Source organism: Heterocephalus glaber, unplaced genomic scaffold, assembly GCF_053883595.1.
Source record: "Heterocephalus glaber isolate CG9 unplaced genomic scaffold, H.glaber_assembly_v1.0 deba00001428, whole genome shotgun sequence".
NCBI classification, from domain to species: Eukaryota; Metazoa; Chordata; class Mammalia; order Rodentia; family Bathyergidae; genus Heterocephalus; species Heterocephalus glaber.
In genome coordinates this window covers 21631261-21652355 of record NW_028258293.1, presented here as the reverse complement: position 1 = coordinate 21652355, position 21095 = coordinate 21631261, and the positions used below count along the sequence as shown (strand labels likewise).

General features: G+C 52.3%; 1 protein-coding gene across 5 annotated transcripts in view; it reads right to left on the bottom strand.

Annotated features, from left to right (window-relative positions):
• The window catches only part of Lmo1 (LIM domain only 1), a 38583-nt gene extending 19125 nt beyond the window's left edge, over positions 1-19458 (bottom strand). The window contains exons 1-2 of one of the 5 annotated variants that reach the window (XM_087211748.1): positions 18819-19014; positions 14388-14649 (exon numbers count right to left, since the gene is read on the bottom strand). In XM_087211748.1, coding sequence (XP_087067874.1) covers positions 14388-14412 — 25 coding nt within the window. In that variant the 5' untranslated portion in view covers positions 14413-14649; positions 18819-19014. Of the gene's footprint in view, positions 1-14030; positions 14193-14387; positions 14952-18818; positions 19015-19359 lie in introns of those variants that run through there. The other 4 variants (XM_087211749.1, XM_013074567.3, XM_004851378.3 and 1 more) reach the window with 4 other exon arrangements.
• Between the last annotated feature and the right edge of the window lie 1637 nt (positions 19459-21095).

The window sequence follows — 21095 nt, the reverse complement described above, 5'->3', positions numbered from 1 at the left end:
AGTAGTTACTTTAAAAAGTCCCTGAGGTCAGCAGTACCAACCCCATTTCACAGATCAGAAAACTGAAGCCAGCAGGGAAACAAACTTGTCCAAGTTTCCATGGAACTTCAGGAACCTAAAAAGGACTAGGATATGAGTCATTTGCCTTCCAGAATCTCAGAGAGCCAAGAGTGGGTCTTTCCCAAACACTCTGTCACTGTCCATTTGAATTTAAAACCAAATATTCCTAAACTAAGAGTTTTCACATGATCCAGCAATTCTACTCCTAAGTATACAACTAAGAGAAAGGAAAACACAGGTTACACAAAAACTTATACACGAATGTTCTGGCAGCATCATTCACAACAGCCAAAAACTAGAAATAACCAAAATGTCCATCAGTTGACAAACAGATAAATAAAATATGGTACATACATACAATGGAATATTATTTGACCATAAAAAGGAATGAAGTAGTGACATATGCTACAACATGGATGAACCTTGAAAACATTATGCTAGGAAAGATGTCAGATACAGAAACCACATATTGTGTGATTCCATTTATATGAAATGCCCAGAATAGACAAATCCATAGACACAGAAAGTAGATTAGTGGTTTCCAGGGAGGGAGGATTGGGGAGTGACTGCTAATGGGTACAGGGTTTCTTTCTAAAGTGATGAAAATGTTCTCAATTTAGAAAATGATGGTGATTGTACAACTCTGTGAATATATTAAAAGCCACTAGATTTTACATTTTTAAAAAGTTAATTTTGTGATATGCAAATTATATCTCAATAAAGCTGTTATGTAACTAAATAAGCAAGGATTAAATATTCCCTTGAGAACAGGAGAAACCCTAGCTCTTGCTGGCTGCTCCGTAGGGAGGAAAGGGCTCCACAGTACCCACTTCCTCCTTCCTCAGTTTCCCCTCCCCACCCAGAAACCTGACTCCAGCCCTTTCCAGCCCTGTGCCCCAGGAAACTCAGGCCCTCCTGCACCCATTGCTCTTCTCTGATCCATTTGCTTTTACCACCATATTCATGATATGTCTTCCCAGTTCTCTGTTGAAATTCCCACATCATTCAGGGATGATGGCCTATCTACAAAGTGCCTTAGCTGAGGAGGGGTTCCTCTTTCAGGACCTTGAGCCTGTCCTATGTTGGGGACCACAAGGACACAACAGGATGTGAATAATGGGGTGAATAATGGGGTGAATAGGGGCAGAATGGAAGCTAGGGGAGGAATGCTGCCCCTTCCCAGGGCCTGTAAGCCTGGCCTGGGGAAAGATGTGCAAGCGAATATCTGGGGCAGGCAGCCAGGAAGAAAGGTGACCGGGATGCCTTTAGAGGGAGAGAGCATTGTGCCCAGGCCAAGGACTAGGAATGGTACCCTTTCATGGCTAGTCTGAGAGGGTGACTCACAAAGGTGATGGACCCTGGCCAGCAGGGGGAGCAGCAGCACACTGTGGCAGGCATATTCCCCTGTCTGGTACCTGGGGAATGACCAGAGTTAGGATGAGAGCAGTGCTAGCTGTTCAGCCTCATCTTAGCAGAGACAGGCCAGCCTCACATGCCCATTTTCTAGGCAGGAGGCTGGTTCTGTGAGACTCTGTGGCCTCATGGCATGGTTTCAGGAAGCTGCCCTTTAGGCATACTACCCCCTAACTTCTCCAAATTCCTCTTCCAAAGCTCCAGGGAGCAAACTTCTGAGGGCTAATGAATGGCATGGGCAGGTGTCAGAGGGGTCCTCACTATGCAGCCACTGTCTTCTCACCAACAATCAGATGAGCACAGCACCTCCCAGCAGGAAAACAATAACAGTCTCTCATTTTTTTGAGTAGGGGACAGGGTGGAGGTTCTGGGCCTTAATTTATGTGTGAGGAATCTGCGGCCCAGAGCAGTTAAGTGGGTTTCCCAGGGTCACACACCAGTGGGTAATAGAACAACACTTGTCTGAGATCTCACAGTTAGGAGACAGCAGAGTGAGATTGAAATCAAAATCCACACTTGTTAACTTCCAAGCCAGAAAGCAAACAATCTCTGCAGTCATTAGTCATGACCTTCTGGCATTTTTAAAAGAATTCTAAAGATTACAAATCTGCCAGTGTCTGGGGCAGTGCTCTTGGGGGTTCTCTCCCTTTGGGGGAAGCTCCAACTGGCTCCCTCTGACCGACCCCGATCCCACCCCTTCCTCTACAGGCCCAGACTGCAAGTTCAGAGGGCGACTGAAGGGAGGCAGGAAGGAGCTGGAGCAGTCTGAGCTAGAGATAGTGGGGAGCCCGCACTTACCAAGCTGAAAAGGAAGGCCTCCCGGACACCACGCACTTTCTCTGCTTCTAGTCCTGCCTGTCCCAAATTATCCTCCAGAGAGTAGCCTAAATGATCTTAGTAACACGTGGCTGTGACCATGAGCTTTGATTCTGTCTACAGACCTTCAGAGACTTCCCTCTGATCTTACCACACCCCATGCCTAGCCATGACCTGCACAGCTCTGTGCTGTGTGCCCCCCCAACCCTAAGTACCACCTAGCAATGTCACCTATGCGCTCTAGAACAAAGGAATCCCTTGGATCCTCTCCGCTCCACTCTGACCTCCTTACCTGTTAACCCATTCATTTATTCATCATTCAACAAACATGTACTAAGCATCTATTATTAGGGACTGGTCCCCAGCACTTGTATTTTAACAACCATTATATCAACACTGAAAATTTTACATCAAGAAAATGGTTCTAATAAGCTTCATTATTAAGATCAATTTTCTGTTCCATAGTATTAAACCATTTCTTTCGCCCACCCTCTTTTTATTTTATTGGGATTATTTTTATTGGGATTGATTACTTTAAAATTTTCAAGTGACTATTTGGTCCAGAATCAGTTTTTAGCTCAGATCAGATCTCACAAATTAGAGGTTTTGCCACTCTTGAAATTTCTTTTTGGCAATTATTTTTTACCAGAAAATGTTTCCAGAGTCAACTTCTGTAGATCTAAATTTTGTCAGTAAGATTTGATTCTTCTGTCAATTTTTAGTCAATAACATATTTTACCAGGTGCAGTCTTAGCTGTTGCCAGTTTTACTTTGTGTTAATTATGTCAAGCAATTTTAATTTTTTCCTGGATCCTATTTTTTTTTGCATTCTTGATAGTACTAATGAGATATTATTCTCATGTATAAGGCACATTTTTGCACTGATCTGATAAAGCACTGAGGATCAAAGCATAGTGTGAAAACATCCTTGGGGAAAAAGGCAGGTGAAAACATTGGACTTTGTGCTTGGGTGGAGTGCCAGGTTGGAACTGGGTGCCAGGGAGCCCTGCCCACTGCCCACTGCTCCCCAGGGCCCTGGCCCCTGCCAACAAGAGGCCTCACACATGGGAAATGGCTTCTGGCTGGGGACACCGCTGCCTGGAAGAGATAGAATCCAACTGATGGGCAAAGAGGTGGGGTATAGGCCTGGGGCCCCAAGTGGGCTGCAGGCAGCCTCTGCTGGGCTCCAGACTTTTCAACCCAGAAAGTGGCCCAGAGACAGACACTGAGCTGGGCAGGAATCACCACACTGAAGGCCTTGGCTGCCCTCGCCATAAAGGGAGGAAAGTGACTGCTGCACTCTTCGCCTGGGTCTGTCACCTCACCCTGACCTCAAAGCTTTGGGACTGCTCCAGGGACCCCCCTGCCTCCTAGTTCAGACCCTACCAGGTAATTTCAGGGACAAGGGGACTTCCCCTGGCTTCAAATGTGGCAAGACCAAGAGTGAAGGGCTAGGGTAACAAACACTCTCACTTGGGAACTTTGAATCTGATCCCAGGATACCAAGGAAAGAGAAAGAACCTTCCATGGGTCCCCTTCCCACTGCAGCATCACCAGGTATCAAAGCAGCCAGCCACTCTGGCAATATAAATGGGGAAACCAAGACAGCGAAGGGAAGGGATCTGGCCAAGGACACACTTCAAGGTGGTGGCAGAGACAGACTATGGATGCAGGAGTTCTGGCTCCCAGCCCCATGTTCCTTAGACAGCTTACAAGGGTGCTCCAGCCCAAAGGAGCCCTGTGACACTCCCTCTGGAACTGTGACACTTCCTCTACCCATGGCCTCCCTAACCTACCAGTTTCCACCTCGCCTAGCAACACCCTCAGTCAACACCCTCAGGAAGGCTTGCTCAAGAAGGGACCAACCCTACCTCCTGCAAGGGTCTGGTCACGGCAGAGATACAGAGAGGCCCTGGGCAAATGGACAGCTACTGGCCACGGCACACTTAGCATCTATGAATAAAGGAATCCAAGACACACACACACAATCAGTGCCACCCTCTCTCACCACTCGGGGTATGAGGACTTGGGAGTGTCTTTACCACCACTCTCAAGGCTCATGGCAGGCATAGTCCTCATCCCTCTGAACTGTGCCACATGCCAACTTGCTAGGGGTATTTCAGGCAAGTGTCTCTCCCTCTCTGGGTGCACAGTATTCCTCTAAAAATCGTGACTTGGAGACATCTGTGGCCTTCCTTGCCAAGAAGCAACCCTCTTGAGAATGAGGATACAGGTGGAAACTTAGTGCTCTCAGGGACCAGCTAACCTGCTGGTCATCTGGAGCCCGAGGTGATAACTCTAGAGGCTGACCTCTCAAGGTTGGTCACTTTCTAAGACAGACCCCAACAATCTCGTCTGCTGGTATTCAAGCCCTTATCTAATGTGCCCTACTTCCCAATGTGGGCTAGACCTATCGACACACTCCCAAGAAGAAAACACAGCAACAGTGATGGAATGTCTCAGCTGTGATTTAGGTTATAAGACTGTGTCTTCCTTCTCATGAGCAGACACTCTCTTGATGGCTTTAAGGAAGCGAGCTGCCATGTTGGAGAAATCCAGGCAACAGGGAAGCCAGGGCAGCCTGCAATCAGCAGCCAGCAAGGAATTGAGGCCCCCAGTCTGGCAGCCCATGAGAAACTGAGTCCTGACAGCAGCCATATGAGGGAGCTCGAAAGTGGCACCTTTTCTAGATGAATCTAGAGACAGAACTTCGGCCCAGGCAGACACCTTGATTACAGTCTGTGAGAAAACTCAGAGGACCCAGCCGAGCTGTCCCAGAGAAATAAGAGAATAATGCATACTGTGGCAAGTGCTGAAGTAATTTGTTACCTAGCAGTAACTAATACAACATCACACTGGCCTGCACACTCAGGAGAGAGGAACCGGTCCCCAGGCCATGGTGGGGCCCTGCAGACAGCTCTCTGCCCCACAGCCTGGCTTGTGCAAGCTGTTTTCATAAGTGCAGGCCTTGTTACAGAGTGCTCGAAGAGATGAGCCAGAGGACTGGACCTGTCCCCAGCCCGCCATTCCTAGGCCCCTGCTTTTGGCTGAACAGACCAACAAAGTAGGTAGAGCAGAACCTCCTCCTCAGGAGCTACAGCCTTGGATCTTTCCAAGGAACCATCCTTTGCCCCTGAACCCCAGGCTGAATCATCAGTGATGTCCAAAGCAATGGCTCCACTTCCTCCCTGTTCTCCCCAAAGTCCCAAGGGAGTCTGGGGAATTGCGCTATCCACAGAATTGTCCAATTGCTGCTTCAGAATATTAGCAGACCCAAAGGGTGGCTGCCATCATTCTGATACTACTAACCAGAATTACTATTACAAGTTACTCACTAGAATTACTAAGCAGCAGAGGCAAGATTTGAACCCAGGCTATCTGACTCAATGTCCATGCTAACTCCACTGGTTTTACAAATGGGAAAACCAAGTTCAAACATTCCTACATCATCCACAGGCAGCCCCACCCTCTCAGAAGGCTCAGTCTGTCTCCAGGGATGGGGGTTCTGAAGGACTCAGAGGAAAGGGAGCAAGGCACCCGGTGTGGGCCACCGGCACCCAGCCCAGTGCTGCTCCCACTTGTCTGGGAGAAGTGAGTCTTCCTCCCTCTCTCTATCAAGTCACAGTGCCAACCAGCAAAGTTGAATTATTAAAACTCCCTTCTGGGGTATCACACAGATTTCTCTCCACTGAGACTCCAAGCGGAGGGGCGGCCGCTCCCGCCACACAATATTAAAATGTCAGGAGTTTAAGGCCTGTGTTGGTTGAGTCATAAGTTATCAGCACTCAGTGAGGGCCGACAGAATGCCTCCCTTAAATTATTAAGCAGAAAGCATCAGACTGTAATATTTTGCTAAACCAAAGTACAGACACAGACAAAGATGTCATTTCAATATTTGAAACCAGCAAGTTTAATTTAAAATAAGAGCAAACCAATAAGCTCAGAACATAGCGGCGTATGAGAGGAAAATTATACTGTGAGAGGGAAAAAACTGGAAGGACTTAAGAAATTTATAAAAGTAATCTCCAAGTGGAAATTAGAAATCAAGGCCTAGAAACAGAATAACACAAAAGAAATATTACTGTCCACTTTCTAAATCAATATAACACTGCTCCACGCCGGAATTACCATGGTAACTCAAGTAAAAAGAATCAAGCAATTCTTATTATTTCAAAATAAAATCACAGCCTGAAGCCTGGGTTTTATTACAACCACTGATAGATCGCTGGCTTGTATTTATCTGAAATATTGCTTTTCAATCAGCTGGTTTATGAATGTACACAGGCCTCTCACCAGCCCACTTACCACCCCGTTTTGAGGCAAGGGGCCAACCAATGAATCGATTCTCACCCAGCCGAATCTGCATAGATGCCTGGTTTAAGTTAGCTCTGCTAACCACCAAGCTTCACCCCCTTCCTGTTTGTCTAATGTCTTGGCAGGGCAGGGAGAAAAAGCTGCAAGAGGCAGAGGAGGCTGGTCATTAGCGTCCCTCTCCATTGCTCTTGGAGGAGACGGGTGGAGCTGAGGGCAGCTCCCCACCCCTCAACAACCTGCCCCCACAGCAAACTCCCTTCCACCATAGGCTGTCTTGAGGATTCCTCCCACCCACCCACCCATTGTCCTCCCCAGACCCCAAGTCTGATAACTAGAAAAGGGAGCTGGCAGAGCACAGAGGAAGAGCACACAACTCTGCAGTCGCCACCTGGGTTCACAGCCCACTTCTGGCACTAGACAGCTGTGGGGCCTGAGACCAATAGCAAAGCTCTTTGTACTTCAGTTTTCTCATCTGTGAAATGAGGATAATAGCAGCGTCTTCCTAAGGTTCTTTTGGGTACTGAAGGAGATCATATTCAGAAGACACATGGTAGATTAAGTATAAAAATGGTCCCAATCTCCACCCGTGCCAATATCCTGACCCTTTGTGAAATGACTCCTCACCTCCTATCTTCAAGAGTAGAATGTGTCACCCCACCTCTTGACCTTGGGCTGGCCTTGTGACTCATGTGGGCCTATGGACTGCCGCAGAAGTCACAACATGCCCATGCCAACCTGGGCCGCAGCCAGTGTGCTTCTACTCTCTCTAGGCTCTCCTCTGCCATAGGAATAAGCCAGACAAGGCTACCAGATGATGAGGGACACACAGCACTGTCACCCCAGTGTCCAGCTGAGCAGCCATCCTCCATCCTGCAGGTGTGACTGAGCCCAGCTGCTCGCTCTGAGAAAAACTGCTCAGCCAAGCCCAGTCTAAATCACTGATCCACAGATTTTCTGAGCTTATAGTTTTGATCTTTTGTGTTTTGGGATGGCTGGTGATGCAGCAATAACTGACACATATGCATAGCACAATGCCTCACTGCAAAGTGTTTGGTGAAATGAGAGCTATTGTATGATCCCTAAAGACCAAAAGGCTGAACCCAAAGAGTGACTGTGACTATGCTGAGAGCAAAGTCAATAGACACAGGCAAGAGGCTTCTTATTGTATCAAGTAGGCACATGGACAGTTGGTGCCAGTTAGGTGTTGCTCCCATTGTAGAGGTGAGAAAAACTGAGGCACACAGCACTCAGCTCGCACCAGAACTCAGGTCATTCAAATTATGCTAGCATACTACAACTGTTAACAGCAGGGCAGAGTTGATCTTCGGAGAAAGGGGTAGGAGGTAGGGCCTAATGAGTGGACCCAATGGGCCTTCACACTAGGCATCTGGCACTACAACTGGTCCAGCCTGCTCACTCCTCTCACACCACCTGCTTTTAATTTGTCCCCAGTTGTATCACTCACTGTGCACTCCTGCGGTAGAACACAAAATAAGTACATGCCAACCAATGACAGACAAGCTTGTTGCTAGGTGGATGTAGCTCTCAGCCTAGCCAAATAGAGGAGAAAGGGCATACCATATAAGAGAGACAACAGGAGGAAAGGTAGAGAGGCAAATGCCAGCTCTGCATGGGACACAAACTTGTGTGGACATATTAGAGATGCATATCTTAGTGTGATGGCAGAGGTGGCAGTCAGTCTCGGGCAGAATGCCAGGGTGGCAGAGGCTGGCTCAGCCTGATCGTAATGAGCACCAGGAGACAGATGGTAGGTGGGATGGAGGGATGGTGGTGGCAGAAAAGGGATAGGTCCAGAGCTCCAGAAGAATGCAATCTACCGCGGCTGATTTCAACCTACTGATGTGATGTCACTGAACTCAGTGTTGGGAAGAGATGCATGAAATCAGCTCTTGCAAGCCAGCACATGTTGACTCCCTGTGTGGTCCCATCCTGAGCATGGACCTGCCAGGAACATTCACTAGCAGTACCATGAGGAGCTGAGCGTGGGGGTGAGAGGATGCCCTGCATGACTTGATGTTTTTCAACTCCATAGAGGTCACACAGGCAGGAGACAGAAGGTGCTACATGGCATGTGCACCTCTAGGGCTTCTGTGGTCCAAAAGTTCTAGGACAGCTTAGTGCCCATCAGCACCTTCCAGGAAGACCTACATCTGGGCCAGAACCACATCCCCTGGATTGTTAGTGGGCTGGCTAGTGCCAGGACTAGGGCACCCAATCACACTGTTGCAGTCCAGCTGAGTCCCATCTTATGACCTCATCAAATGTCTTGGAGTCAGGGCAGAAGGCATAGCAGCTGGTCATGGAACCCAGAAAGATGCTGAAGCTCTGGAATCTAACTCCCATGTAACCCTGGACAACTCTCTCGCCTTCATTTGCCCTCTGTAAGTTGAGGGACTTGCAAAGAATATCTTGGAGGCTTCTTCCCTTGAGGCTACCTGCCCTGGGGATCTGGGCAGTGTTGAGAAGTGAGACCAACATCTGCCTCTCAAATAACAGTCGTCAGGGGCCACATGGACAAATGAAGGAGGGTGAGGGTTCAGTGCTCATCAGTGAACAAAGCATTGGCCTGGGCCCGGGACTATGTCAGATCATACTGAAACTGCACAGGGAGCAATGTTGCTTCACACAATGACAAGGCTTCCTGCTGATCAAGTGTGCACATGGACAGCGTCTCATTTAATGCTGATAGCGATCTAGTTAGATGAGGTCATTACAGAGATGAGAAGTATAGAAGCAAAGGTATGAAAACGAAGCCATTGCGCCATTGAGTGGGCATGAAACAAAACCACAGTGGACACAGTGCACCTGAATGGCTTAGCATGAGGAGAGCAGTGACAGCAGGTCTTATGATACCTGGCATACTGCGGTACCCATCATATCCTTTTTCCCTCCTTCTGGCCTAACCCCTTCCAATCTTCTTAATGTCCCTGCTCAGGGCTTTCTTGGAGGACAATGGTCCTGGAGATGAAATCAAACATCCTTGGCCTCCCCGGTAGATGGAGGCAGCTATTTCCTGTGTGGGGCACAACTCCGGAAAGAGACCCTAACTCTCTGGGCCCATGTCTGCTCAGGACCCCAACATGGCTCAGTTTACTCCCTACCTCCACTTCCCCCAGCTATACCACCACAGCTCTGTCTTCTACTCAGACAGCCCAGCCTGCCCAACCACAGCCATTTCCCAGCTCGGGCAGCCCAGAGCTGGCAGCCCAGCTAGGCTGTGTCTGAATCTCCCGTTCCCTTTGTCCATGACCACAGAGGGTCAGCTGCCAGTGTTCACTGGCAATCACCCATCTGTCCCAAGGGTGAGAGACCAAAATAGCCTTCCTCGAGGTGCTGCTCCCAAATGGGGCCTGCTTAGCTGGTCCTTCAATGGAAGAGGGTGGAACTTTCACCTGGTCTGACTATGAAACATGGGGTAGACAGGGAATCTATTCTCGGGAGAGATGAGAGGCAAGTCTCAGTTCTAGGAAAAAGCACTTTTCCTTGTGCTAAAAGCATCTTTGTGGGACACATTCAGAAAGAGACAGCAAGAAAGAAAGGCAACTCCTACAACCACAGAGGCCAAGTGAGAGGCCACGCCAGCGCCAAGCCCCGGCACGCAAAGGGTGAAGCTTTTAGGCGAACAGCGGCCAGTGATCTCAGCTTCCCCCAGTCCTAATGCTCCTGAAAGGCTCTCTCCCGCTCCCTGTAATTGGGCATCAGTAGTTAATGCAGTATTGACTGCATTACACGCTCCCGTGCCTCCCCTCGCTAATGCCAATTGCATCACCTTGTATAGTCACCGGCTTGCTTAGCCAATAGCCGTTAAAAGCAATCCAAATCATGAATCATATGGGAAACTTTTAGCAAGACACTGCCATCCAAGGAGACAATTTACAGTTGAGTTAATCTGGGTACATTAGTGAGACATGGATTCTGGACGACAGACCAATTTATGTTGTTTCCCTGTCCCCCCCTTAGTGCTCTGTGTGGGCAAATGAATGGAAGAGCAGGGAACTGAGAGAAACACCTGCCTCTTTACCCAACACTCTGGGAGGGGGCAGGGGCATCCATCTTTACAGACTGGCTGGCTGAGTTTGGGCAGGAAGGGGAAGCAGCTGTACATGCTGTTCAAGATTTGTGAAGCCTCATTCCCAGCAAAGAGGTGGTAGGTTATGGAAGGTGCAGATGGAGATAAGCCCTTTCTAGGCACCAGGTAAGTGCTAAGTCTGATCCCCACTCTGCCAGTCTTACAAGGCCTTTACCAGTCCTACTGGGCTCTGCCTTCCTGCCAATGGGCTGGGGTGTCTGGCATGGCCCAGCATCAGGGCCCACTACCCCAGTCATGGAGGATTGGGCCACATTGTGTCAGGAGAGGGCCCCAGGAGTTTCTGTGGTCTAGAGCATGATGAAATATCCCAGGGGATCCTGCTGGTGGCCGAGCTGGGGCTGGTCAGTACCCAAGCGAGCCAAGTGCCTGCCTCAGATGAACCAAGTCAGCTGCAGAGGCTGTGCTGCTAGTGGGCATTAACAATTGAAGACCTCTGTCTGGTCCTTCTCTGCCCAGCTCCACTCTTCTTAAGCATGTTTTACTTATTAAAAATGCTCTGGGAATCATGTCGGCTGTTTAGTTCCACAATCTGCTTGCTGCTTCCTGTGGTCACTGCAGCTGCCCTGCAGGGGATTTCCAGAGGCAGCTTATGCCCAGCCTAGCCTTTCTCCAGTAGGCACCAGGAACATGCCAAGACTCCTAGCTGGGTGCCCTCAGTGTCCTCTCCCGCCCAGGTGCCAGTGGCTCAAGCTCCCACTGTTCCGTCTGTCCCTGCTTGAGGGCTTCTCCAACAGCCAAGGCCTAATTGATTCTTAGGGTTCAGGGCAGTGTTTCTCCCTTTGCTCCCCTGGGACTTGAAGTCTCTCCCAAGGCCCACAGCCTAGTGCCAGCCTAAGATTCATGTGCCAGGAGCAGAAGGGCTGTGTCTCCGGGAAAGTTGGAGCTTGGCTCCCTTTCGCTGACAGACAGACCCAGCAGCATTTAGAAAGCCCAGACCCTGAGTTCCAGTAAAGTGGAGGTAGCTAGGCCAAGAGCAAGTGTCCAAATGAAAGCAATTAATCTTAAAACCCGAAGTTTAACCGTTTGCAAAACAGATCTTTCTGTCTCTGTGGTGACCCTTCATTGCTTGACCTAATGGATTACTTTATTAATAATGCACTGTGCTTAAAAGCAGAAAAAAAATTTTTTTCTAACGATTCAATACTTTAGAAAGTCTCTTAAACCCGTTGCTACGGCAAAACGATTGATATTTTATTATCTTTCAGAAGTGCAACATGAAAGCCCTGCAGCCCAGCAGAGCAAGAGCTTTGGTCCTCGGCAGCTGGCAGACCTGACTTCAACCAAAGGAGCCCCAGCTTCTCCCGACAAGATGCTGTCAGGTGGAGAAAAGGCATTGGGGGTGGCTAATAGGAGCCCTGAGTCCCTGCTGCAGCCAGACAAAGGGTGCTGTGTGCAGCCCTGAAGAGCACACCCCTTAGGACAGAGGGGGCTAATGCCGCCACCCAGCCCAGATGGCCACCTGCTGGGAGGGCATAAGTGTACAGAAAGAAGTTAGGCAGCAGGTGTGCAGGGGCAGGTGAGCCTTTTTCCCACCTGCATTGAAGGTGCCACCTTCCTGGTTCTGGAACTGGGGAGGCCAAGCTCTCACAGAGAGTGGAGCACGGATTTCTATGTAGAAAGGATGCTTTTGGAGGTTAGCTCTAGGCTGGTCAGGACAAGAATTCAGTGGCTGCTCAGGATCCCAGCCACCTGCCTTTCTGATGTTATAATGGGCCCCAGAGCCCAGCAGTGTCAATGGTAGCAGGGGGCATATTTAAGACTGCTCAGCTTGGGGACTGAGGGGCATCTTGAGCTCTCCTCTGCAGCTCTGGCAGGGGGCAGGAGGAACATAACACCCAGATGGCTCAGGTACACTGCAGTTTGGAGGCTCAGAGACCCATTCCCACTCAGGGCTCATTTGAATGGCTTAATATTATCACAGAGGACAGAGGAATTCTAGGGGACATGGACAGAGATCCCTCTCCAGACCCTGGATGGAGGTGAGGTACCATCTTGCTAGCTTGAGACCACCTCCCTGGCCAGAGGACTCCCATAAACAGAGCTTGGGTCTTTGGGATTTCTGGTTTAGGCCTAGGGAGCCAAGCATGCTAAATAACATCAGCTAAAGATGCACCCTGATTTCCACATGCTCTCCACAGGGTGAGTGCCCTGGCACCATGGTGGGACCCTTTGCACTGGCTTCTACAAGCCCTTCCTTTTCACTGAGAGGGAAAAAGAAATCTAGAGATGGTCATGACTGACCCTAGGTAACATGGGGTTAGTGATGAAAGGAGCCAAATTAAGTTCCCCTCCTTCCCTGTCTTCTCTCTTCATTCTATATGAAACTACACCAGTCGGGTCCTCTGATAGCCCACATGGGGCTCCAGGGCAAGGTCCATGAATAGAAGTTAGCTGAAAAGCCAGCATAGAAGCATTCAGTCCCCCACCCCTTTCCTCTCTTCCTATATGCATGTGGAGAACTGACCTTCATGGGCTTACCAGCCCTAAGGATCCCCTACATTTTAAAGTCCCCTTCCTGCTGATGCCTCAGAAGGTGGAGGTTGGCGGGGGCATCAGCACAAGGCAGTAGCAAAGTGGACAACACCCTGTGTGACCTTGAGCAAGTCACTCAACTTTGAATCTCCACAAGTGACTATGTCAGGAACACCACTGTCCTGGTGGGCAGTGGGGACAGGCCCAGCGGAGGACAGTCACTGTGGGGGATGCCCACTGACTCTCAGAGAGCCCACCCCTTCAGGTGTGCACCCAGCGCGGGCATCAACAATCACATCCAGCTGTCTTACAGCACCCACAAACCACACAAACCTCACCTAAAGAGCACACGTGGCCACTGCCAGAGAATGGCCACTCTCTGCCCCCCCCCGGGGGGTGGCTATCTTAGGTCACAGGCACATACTGCATTTTGTCCCCAAGGGGACTGGGCCCCACAACTGTCTAGCACACTTCCGGAAGGCTCTCCCAGCCAGGAAGGCTCCGGGATTTGTGGGGCCACTTGCCAGTGACCTCCAGCAGGCATGGGCTCCTGTCTTCTGACTTCTGGGCCTTGCGGTCTTCTGGGGGCGCAGCGAGACTCCCGGCCAAAGAAGGTCCAGGCCACTGACGCTGATGGCGTGTGGCGGGACACTTATCCTCCTCCGGGCCAAACTCTCGGCTGGCGCTCGGGGAGACAGAGCTAGTGGACCAACACAGGAGGGGTCTTTCTAGAGTCCCGCTCCTGGGCCGCTCCCCCCCCCCCCGCCGCCCCAGGGCCCGGCCGGCCTTCCTCTCGCGTGCGGGGCACCCCGGCTTTGCGCTGTGCTCCCGCGCTCTCGCTCACTCCCAAGCTCTGGGGTCCAGTTCTCCCCGAAGCCGCTGATTTGTCCGGCGCTCAGCGCCTCTCGGGTTACGCGGCCGGCGCAGGGTGATGGCTGCGCAGAGAGCAGCCGCCGCCGAGACCAAACGCTCCACACGAACGGCCGCGGCTGGAGATCGCGACAGCCAGAGCCTCCTCGCGGCCCCGCAGCGCAGCACACTGCCGCGTTCGGCTCTCGGCTGAGCCCAGCGCCTCTCGCCCCACCCGTCCCGCTTCCCGCGGCTCGGCAACCCCCGCAGCGCCCGGAGTGCGCGCCCCGCGTCCCGGAGTGTGTTCCCGCTCGCCGCGGTGGGGGCGTCGGGACCCCCGCCCGCCACCTACCGTCCTCCTTGTCCAGCACCATCATCTCGGTCGCTCCGTGTCCAGCCGCAGCTCGGCTCGGCCGGGAGAAGGGCGCCGGCTAGGGGCGCGCTTGGCGGGGCGGCCGGTCCTCGGGCAGGCAGCGAGGGGCTCTAATTACCCGCTTGTCTGGCTCTTAACCTAGATTGCACTCAGCTAGAATTACATTCAGGAGTGAAGCACTTCGCAGATACAAAAGCAGTCTCACCTACTTTTGTGCCTCAGAATTGCGAGGAACTACGAACTGCAATTTAGAGAGAGAGGGAGAGGGAGAGAGAAGGGGGAAGAGAGGATCAGAGCCGTTTCTTTGATTCTCACCTTCTAAATGGCTCAATTTGCCCAGTATAATCTGTCTTAATGTAATTGCATTTGATAGCTCATAACCCTGGCTCTGGCAACGACACAGCTTTCAGCCTCATAAAGTGTTTTCCCCTCGGATTTAATCTGAATCTCAATCTAAAATTATATTCAAAGAGATGGGGGAATCTCGGTGGCCGCCTCCCGCTGCCTTTCTCCTTCAGTGTATGAGGTTTGCACTCCTGCTACTGAATAAATGCACACATTTCTCGAGGCCCCCCTCCCTCCCGGGTTAATGGGGAGTGGAGACGCTCGGCTGCCCGGCTCCGCAGCGCCACCTGGAGGTCTTTCGGCCCCAGTTCGGCGCGTGGTTCGGCTGGGGTCCTAGGGTCCCAGTCTGCGTTCGGTATGGTGGATGACTCGGGACTGTTGCTCTCAGCCCCTCGGCCTTGATTTCTGCCTCCTGACAAAGGCCATGTTTCTCTGATCCCTTGCCCTCCCTCCTGCAAGGCTTGTCCAGGGTTTCTAGTTGTTTCTCAGATTATTGGCAAAGTTAACCCTCTGCAGGGCGCAAAACCACCCAGTGTGAGTCCCACAGCGCCGCTCCTGACCCCAGCAAGTCCTGCTCCCACGGAAAGCGGCAGCCTGCCTCAGCTTCTCTCTGAGCACGTGCAGCATGGCCTCGAAGGCATTTCTCCTTCCACAAATATTTACTGAGCATGTATTATATGCCAAGCACTATTATAAGGCACTGGGGACACAGCAGTGAATGAAATAAAGATTCCTGCTGCTATTATTGAGTTGAGAATTCCTGCACTGTAAGTCATAAGGCAAGAAGAATGGCACTATTCATCTCTTCTGGACCCTGCTTCTCCCCAGAGCCCTGGGGCTGGCTCCCAGGCTACCTACTCCAGGAAGGCCACCTACCTTTAAAGTCCAAGAGTCCCCCACCCCCCGGGCAGTACAGAGCTCTAGGGTGAAAGTAATGATTTTTCTCCAGCTCATGAAGGCCTCCAGAAAGACCTGTTGTGGCTTGGTCCTGGCAGTCACTTCTGAGGACTGGACCCAGGTGAAGAGAAGGAAACTGAAGTCCCTGGAGGGGAAAAGGGCCACCAGATGGGATTCTATCTCATGTCTGCCAATTAATAATGGCAGACCGGAGGGTGGGGCGCTTTGTCTCTCTGACCTCAGTTTCCTTGAGTGTCAAGTGGGCAACCTACTCTTCCTGTCTGTAAGGTTGCTGTCGCGTTATCAGATAAGATAATGCCTGTGAGTGTGCTCTGTCAACTGAGGTGCTCTGGAAAACGAGGGAAGATTATCTGGTAGGAAGAAGACCTAGAGGGTAGGTCTTGCCCCGACACCCTGGGAGGCCCCAGTGTTTGACAGGGGTGGAGAACAGGGGGCCGCAACCTATCTTCTCTCCCAGGCGGGGAAGTGAGGCTTTGAGGAAACAGAAGAGCAGCTGCTTCTAATGAGATGCCTCATCTGAAGCTTGGAGGGTTTCGCTTTCTCCTTCATCTTGAATACTTAATCTTAATAGTCTTTGAGTATATTTGATGTTAAATATATCATTTTGCTCAGACTTGGTGTCCCTCAGGACTGCAAGCTTGATCTCTCCCCTGCCACTGCAGCCCAAGCTGTGCCTTCAAGGTCTCAGGGTGGCTTTGGCACTGCTGCTACTGACATATCTGGTGCCAGCCCCTCACCCTGGCCTGCACTGGAGGCCAGATGGCATAGCAAGCACAGGGCCTGGCAAGGCCAGCTTCTTGCTATAGAAACCTCTGTTCTACCTGGAGGCATTTGCTCCACAAGGGCTGCAGCCTTACCTGTGACTTCAGGGGCTGCTTCTCATTTTCAGGGTCTGGGCCTGACCCACAAACCAGGGCTCAACTACCCAGGGCCATTTGCCCACTCTCTAGTCTGTTGCACCTGGCCTCTCTGTCCCAACCTCACAGCCTCCAAGGTACCCACTTAGCAGCCACATGTCTGGTATCCTTTAGGGGAGTCAGGACCCCTGTCCCCCAAGCCTGGGGTGCTGAGCAGTGGGCTGCAGAAGCAAGTAGGGCACGTCAGCAGGAGTGGTGCTATGTGTGAAGTCTGCTTGTGCCCACAACCGGCTCTCTGCCCCAGCTGACAGCATGGTGCTCCCACGATGATCTGGAGAGGGGCCTCCACAGTTGGGTTACAGAGTGGCCCAGGACCTGGCTGAGCTGAGCTCCCAGCTAGGAAGGAGCCTGCTGAGTTGACAGAGGGAGATGTGGGCCTCAGTCATTGGGTGCCTCCTCCTTAGCTCAGAGGTAACTCCCACCCCCATGCTCAAACCAGTCCAGGCCCAGGTACAGGTCCATAACAACAAAGTGGAATCCTCAGATCCCCTGGGGCTGGAAGAGGCAGTTTTTACTCAACACATTCCACAGGTGATGAGCATGTACTCTCACTTCTACATGCCAGGAGTGCTCAAAAATGTCCTTGAAATGCCTCTGGAGGAGCAGAGGGAAGCCAGTTGATCAATCCTCAAGGTTATTTCAAGGAGAAAGGGGGTGCTGCCGGATGCTTTACAAATTTCCTGGCAGGTCCTAGCAGTATGTGCACGCCTGGCAGGGAAGTGCTGAGAAGGGCTCCTGCATTGGGAGCAGAGGGTTGCAGGGCTCAGTGCCTGACGGCCTGGGCAGACTAGATATTCCAGAACTTTTCTTCACAGTGGCTGTCTGATGTGCCTCAGCCTGAGGGTTCTGCTCTCAACACAGTACAGCTGTCTACAATGGAGTTACAGGCTGGCCTCAGAGGTGACACTCAGGAATTTAGGGTGACAAGGGCCTCTTCTTGTGGCCACTATGGTTTACAGGGTAGAATGAACCTACCATCTTTGCAGTGCAGCCAGGATGCCTGCTGGCCAAGTTCAGATGGCCTGGCCTGCCCTTCCCTGCCCCCTGCTACACAAAAGCAGTGGGTGCGCAAAAATTTGCAACCATCCAGAGTGCAGAAGTGCAGTCACAAGCTTTCCCCTCTTGTAGTTTCTAGAGAACCCAGACAGGCCTTCTGAGAAGCTGCAGTCATAAATCCTTAGGCCTTGCAGAGATCCAAACCAAATCTGCACCCTAGGAAACCAGTCTACTGTACCTCTTGTACTCCATCCTATGCAGAACTTTCAGTGCTAAAACCAAGACAGTTGGTCACCATAGGGGAGGTGATAGGGTGGGACAAGGGACTAGCAGTACTAGAAAGGAAGGCGGGTCAGACCCTTTACCTTCGGTCCAACCACTTCCCCCCCCCAGTCCAAATTTCTCAGCCCCCAGCCCCACCACTTCACCCTCCAGGTTCTAAAGCCTGTTTCAGCCCCTGGGAATGGTCCACAGGCAGCCAAAGCTGTGAGTTCTCCCAAGAGACTGGCAGTAGGACTGCTGTTAGTTGGATTTGGAGTAGATCCAGAGTTTGTGAGGACCAAAGCTCACCGCGGTTTGGGGTGGAGGTATTTTAAGAACAGGAATCCGAGATTACTAATGCCAAACTACCACCAGGGATCTTGAGGACCCAGAACTTTATTAGCTTCAAGGCAAATCTGCCTCTGGTTGAACCTGATACTTTGGGCTGTACGGCCCACCCACGTACCCTAGTCTCACCACAGGCTGAACTGAAGGCATGCGTCCCCAGCCCTGCAGGAGTAGGGGCAATATCATTCACGCTGCGGCTAGAAAGTCCCAGGCCTGGGCCGCAGGTCCACGCTGGCTCGACTGAACTCTCACCCCCAGGTTCTCTGGGATCTGCCTGGGGGATCCCTTCCGCATAGGGTGCAGAAGAGGGACATGCAGCCACCTAGACAGGCTGATCGCTGAGGAGCTCCAGTTGCCTGCGATGCCCACGAGCCAGTGAGAAAGTTCCTGGCCCAAGTGTACGGGGCTGCCGATCTCCAGGTGGCCGGGGAGACTTCCTAATCTGTCGGGGAACCCCGAGGCACCCCTGACACACGCGCGCGCGCACATCCAGCCTCAAGCTCACAGGGAGCCGCCAGCCAGTCCGAGGAGGCCGGGGCAGGAGTCTCACCTGAGCCCGCGCCAGGGCCGCCGCCGTCCTGCGCCCACGAGTCCCAAACACCCGCGCAGCGCGCCCCGCACCTACCGTCCTCATGGTCCAACACCATGGTGCCCCGGGGCTCCAGCCAGGCACCGGCCGAGGGCGCAGAGAGGCGAGCGCCTCGGACTCCCGCCGCCTCCCGCCTGCCCTGCTCCCTCCGGCCCAGGGAGGGCTCCGCGCCCCGGGAGCCACGGCCGCCGACCCGGGCGGACCGACCTGAGCCCGCAGCGCAGCCCCGCGGCAGGGAAGCGGGCGGAGAGCGGGAGCGGCGGGGCGGGGCGGGGCGCGGTGGGGCTGGGACCCAGGGCCGCTGCCGGGCCGGGCTGCACCGGGCGGGAGCTGGAACCGAGCGGAGCCGCAGACGCGCGCGGGTTCTCGCTTCGAGCCGGCCGCGCTCGCCTCGGCAGAGTGCAGCCTGCGTTTCCCAGGGCCCCTCAGACTCCCCTGTTAATTAAATCAATTCATTATGCTCAGATCTGATTAGCGGCCCTTCCCCCCTTTGAATCAATTATTCAATACACAAACATAATTGCTTGGGCCAGAGGTGCCCGCCATTAGCTTATTTAACTCCAAGGACACTAATTACCCGCAGGGCACGGGAACTTTTCTCATTAATTCTGACAAAACACAAAAGCACAGCCGGAGTGTGTGCGTGTGAGGGACTCTGCGAGAGTGTGCGTGTGTGACAGCGCGCCAGTGCGTGCGTGCGTGCGTGCGTGTGTGTGTGTGTGTGTGTGTGTGTGTGTGTGTGTGGCTGCGTGCCACAGTGAGGGCTGTGTGGGGTGGCGGCCACTGAGTTGAAGCAGAGACGAGAGGGCGGCAGGTGTGACCGCGGCCCGGGACCCTGCCCGCTGCCCTTGTGAGTGTGGGACTGCCTGCCCGTGGTTGTGAGTCACTCTGTGAGCGAAGCCGTCTGGCTGTGGGGCTGGGGCTGGGACTACGGACCAGGGCTGGAGGCCAGCGCAGGAATGCGGTGAGACTGTGAGATGCTCCTGGTGTGTGCTGTGTGAAGGTGACCCCCGGCTACTGGGGCAGGCACTCCGTCCCCTTTATTTGTCATTATTCCCCAGCCATTGCCCGCTGCATACTCAGACAGATCTGGGGAAACCAGGGAGACTCAGGAGGTAGCTGATGCCGAGCCCCCCCCCCCGCCACGATCTGCACCCCTCCCCAGTCACTTGTTCCCCACCAGCTGGGCTTTGCTTCCCCTGCACCTGCCACCTCAGCCCAGTTCTAAACCCAGGTTCCCACCCCTGCTTCTTTGCCCCCTCACTGCCCCCGCTGGTACGGACCCCAGTGCTCCACTCTCCACTTTTATTTCAAAGCTCCCAGCCCCCCCCCATATACTCCACACCCAGGCGCACCCTGCATTTCCACCCACCCCATGCCAAGTTCCCAGACTCCTGTCTCTCAAGGCTGTGCAGAGGGTGTGCTTATGGTTGACCAACTTCTCCACATTTTACCTCCCAGGAAATCTCTATTGAGAGAGCCAGTGAGAGAGCCCATAGAGGCAGGGATACAGAAGGTAATTGATTCCCCCAAATTAGGTTTCTGCTTTCTAAAGACCAGTATTGTTCCTGTTCTCAATGTGCACAGAGGTATTGAAGATTTCCTTTTTGTTTCCTCAGGCAATGAATGAGCTTAATCCATTTGGCTTTATAAATCAGGAAACTAATATTCGCTCCTTCCATAGCAGCTTTTTAAAAATTTTAATTGGTGGGGGAGGCACAGTTAGTCACCCTTATGCTGTCCCCAAGCCCCCACTTATCAAAACACATCCTGATCGAGGGGTGGAGAGAAGGCGGGGTGGGGGAGCTTGTTCTGATTCTTCTGCCCTCCTCCATCCTTACACATGGACCCAGAGAGGGTCTGGGAAAGTTTGTGAAATGATTGCATGAATTATATTCAATTTAGTGAAGGAAGGAGGTTCTTCAGAATCATTGCCCAAACTGGCTGCTCTTAGTTGCTCACTAGCTCTGAGCCACTGAGCATGGCTGTCCCGTGCCTGGGGAAGGTCATCCCTCCTCCTCAGCATCCTGCAGGGCCGCTAGAGTTATCTTCCTCATGCCAAGATCTGACTTAGCTCCTCTTGCTCAAAAAAAAAAGAAATCTTGGATGGCTCCCCATTGTCCACACAATAAAACTGTAGGTATTCATCCTGTTGACTCAGGTGCCTCAAGATCTGGGTTGGCTCCCTCCATTACCCCTCGGTTTAGTCCAGGTGGTATCTATTGAGTTTTACCCATGTCATTCCTGCCCCTCTAGGCTGCTGTATGGGAAGCGACTGTGCCGTTAGGTTTTGCCCCAGGGACGCTTCTCTGC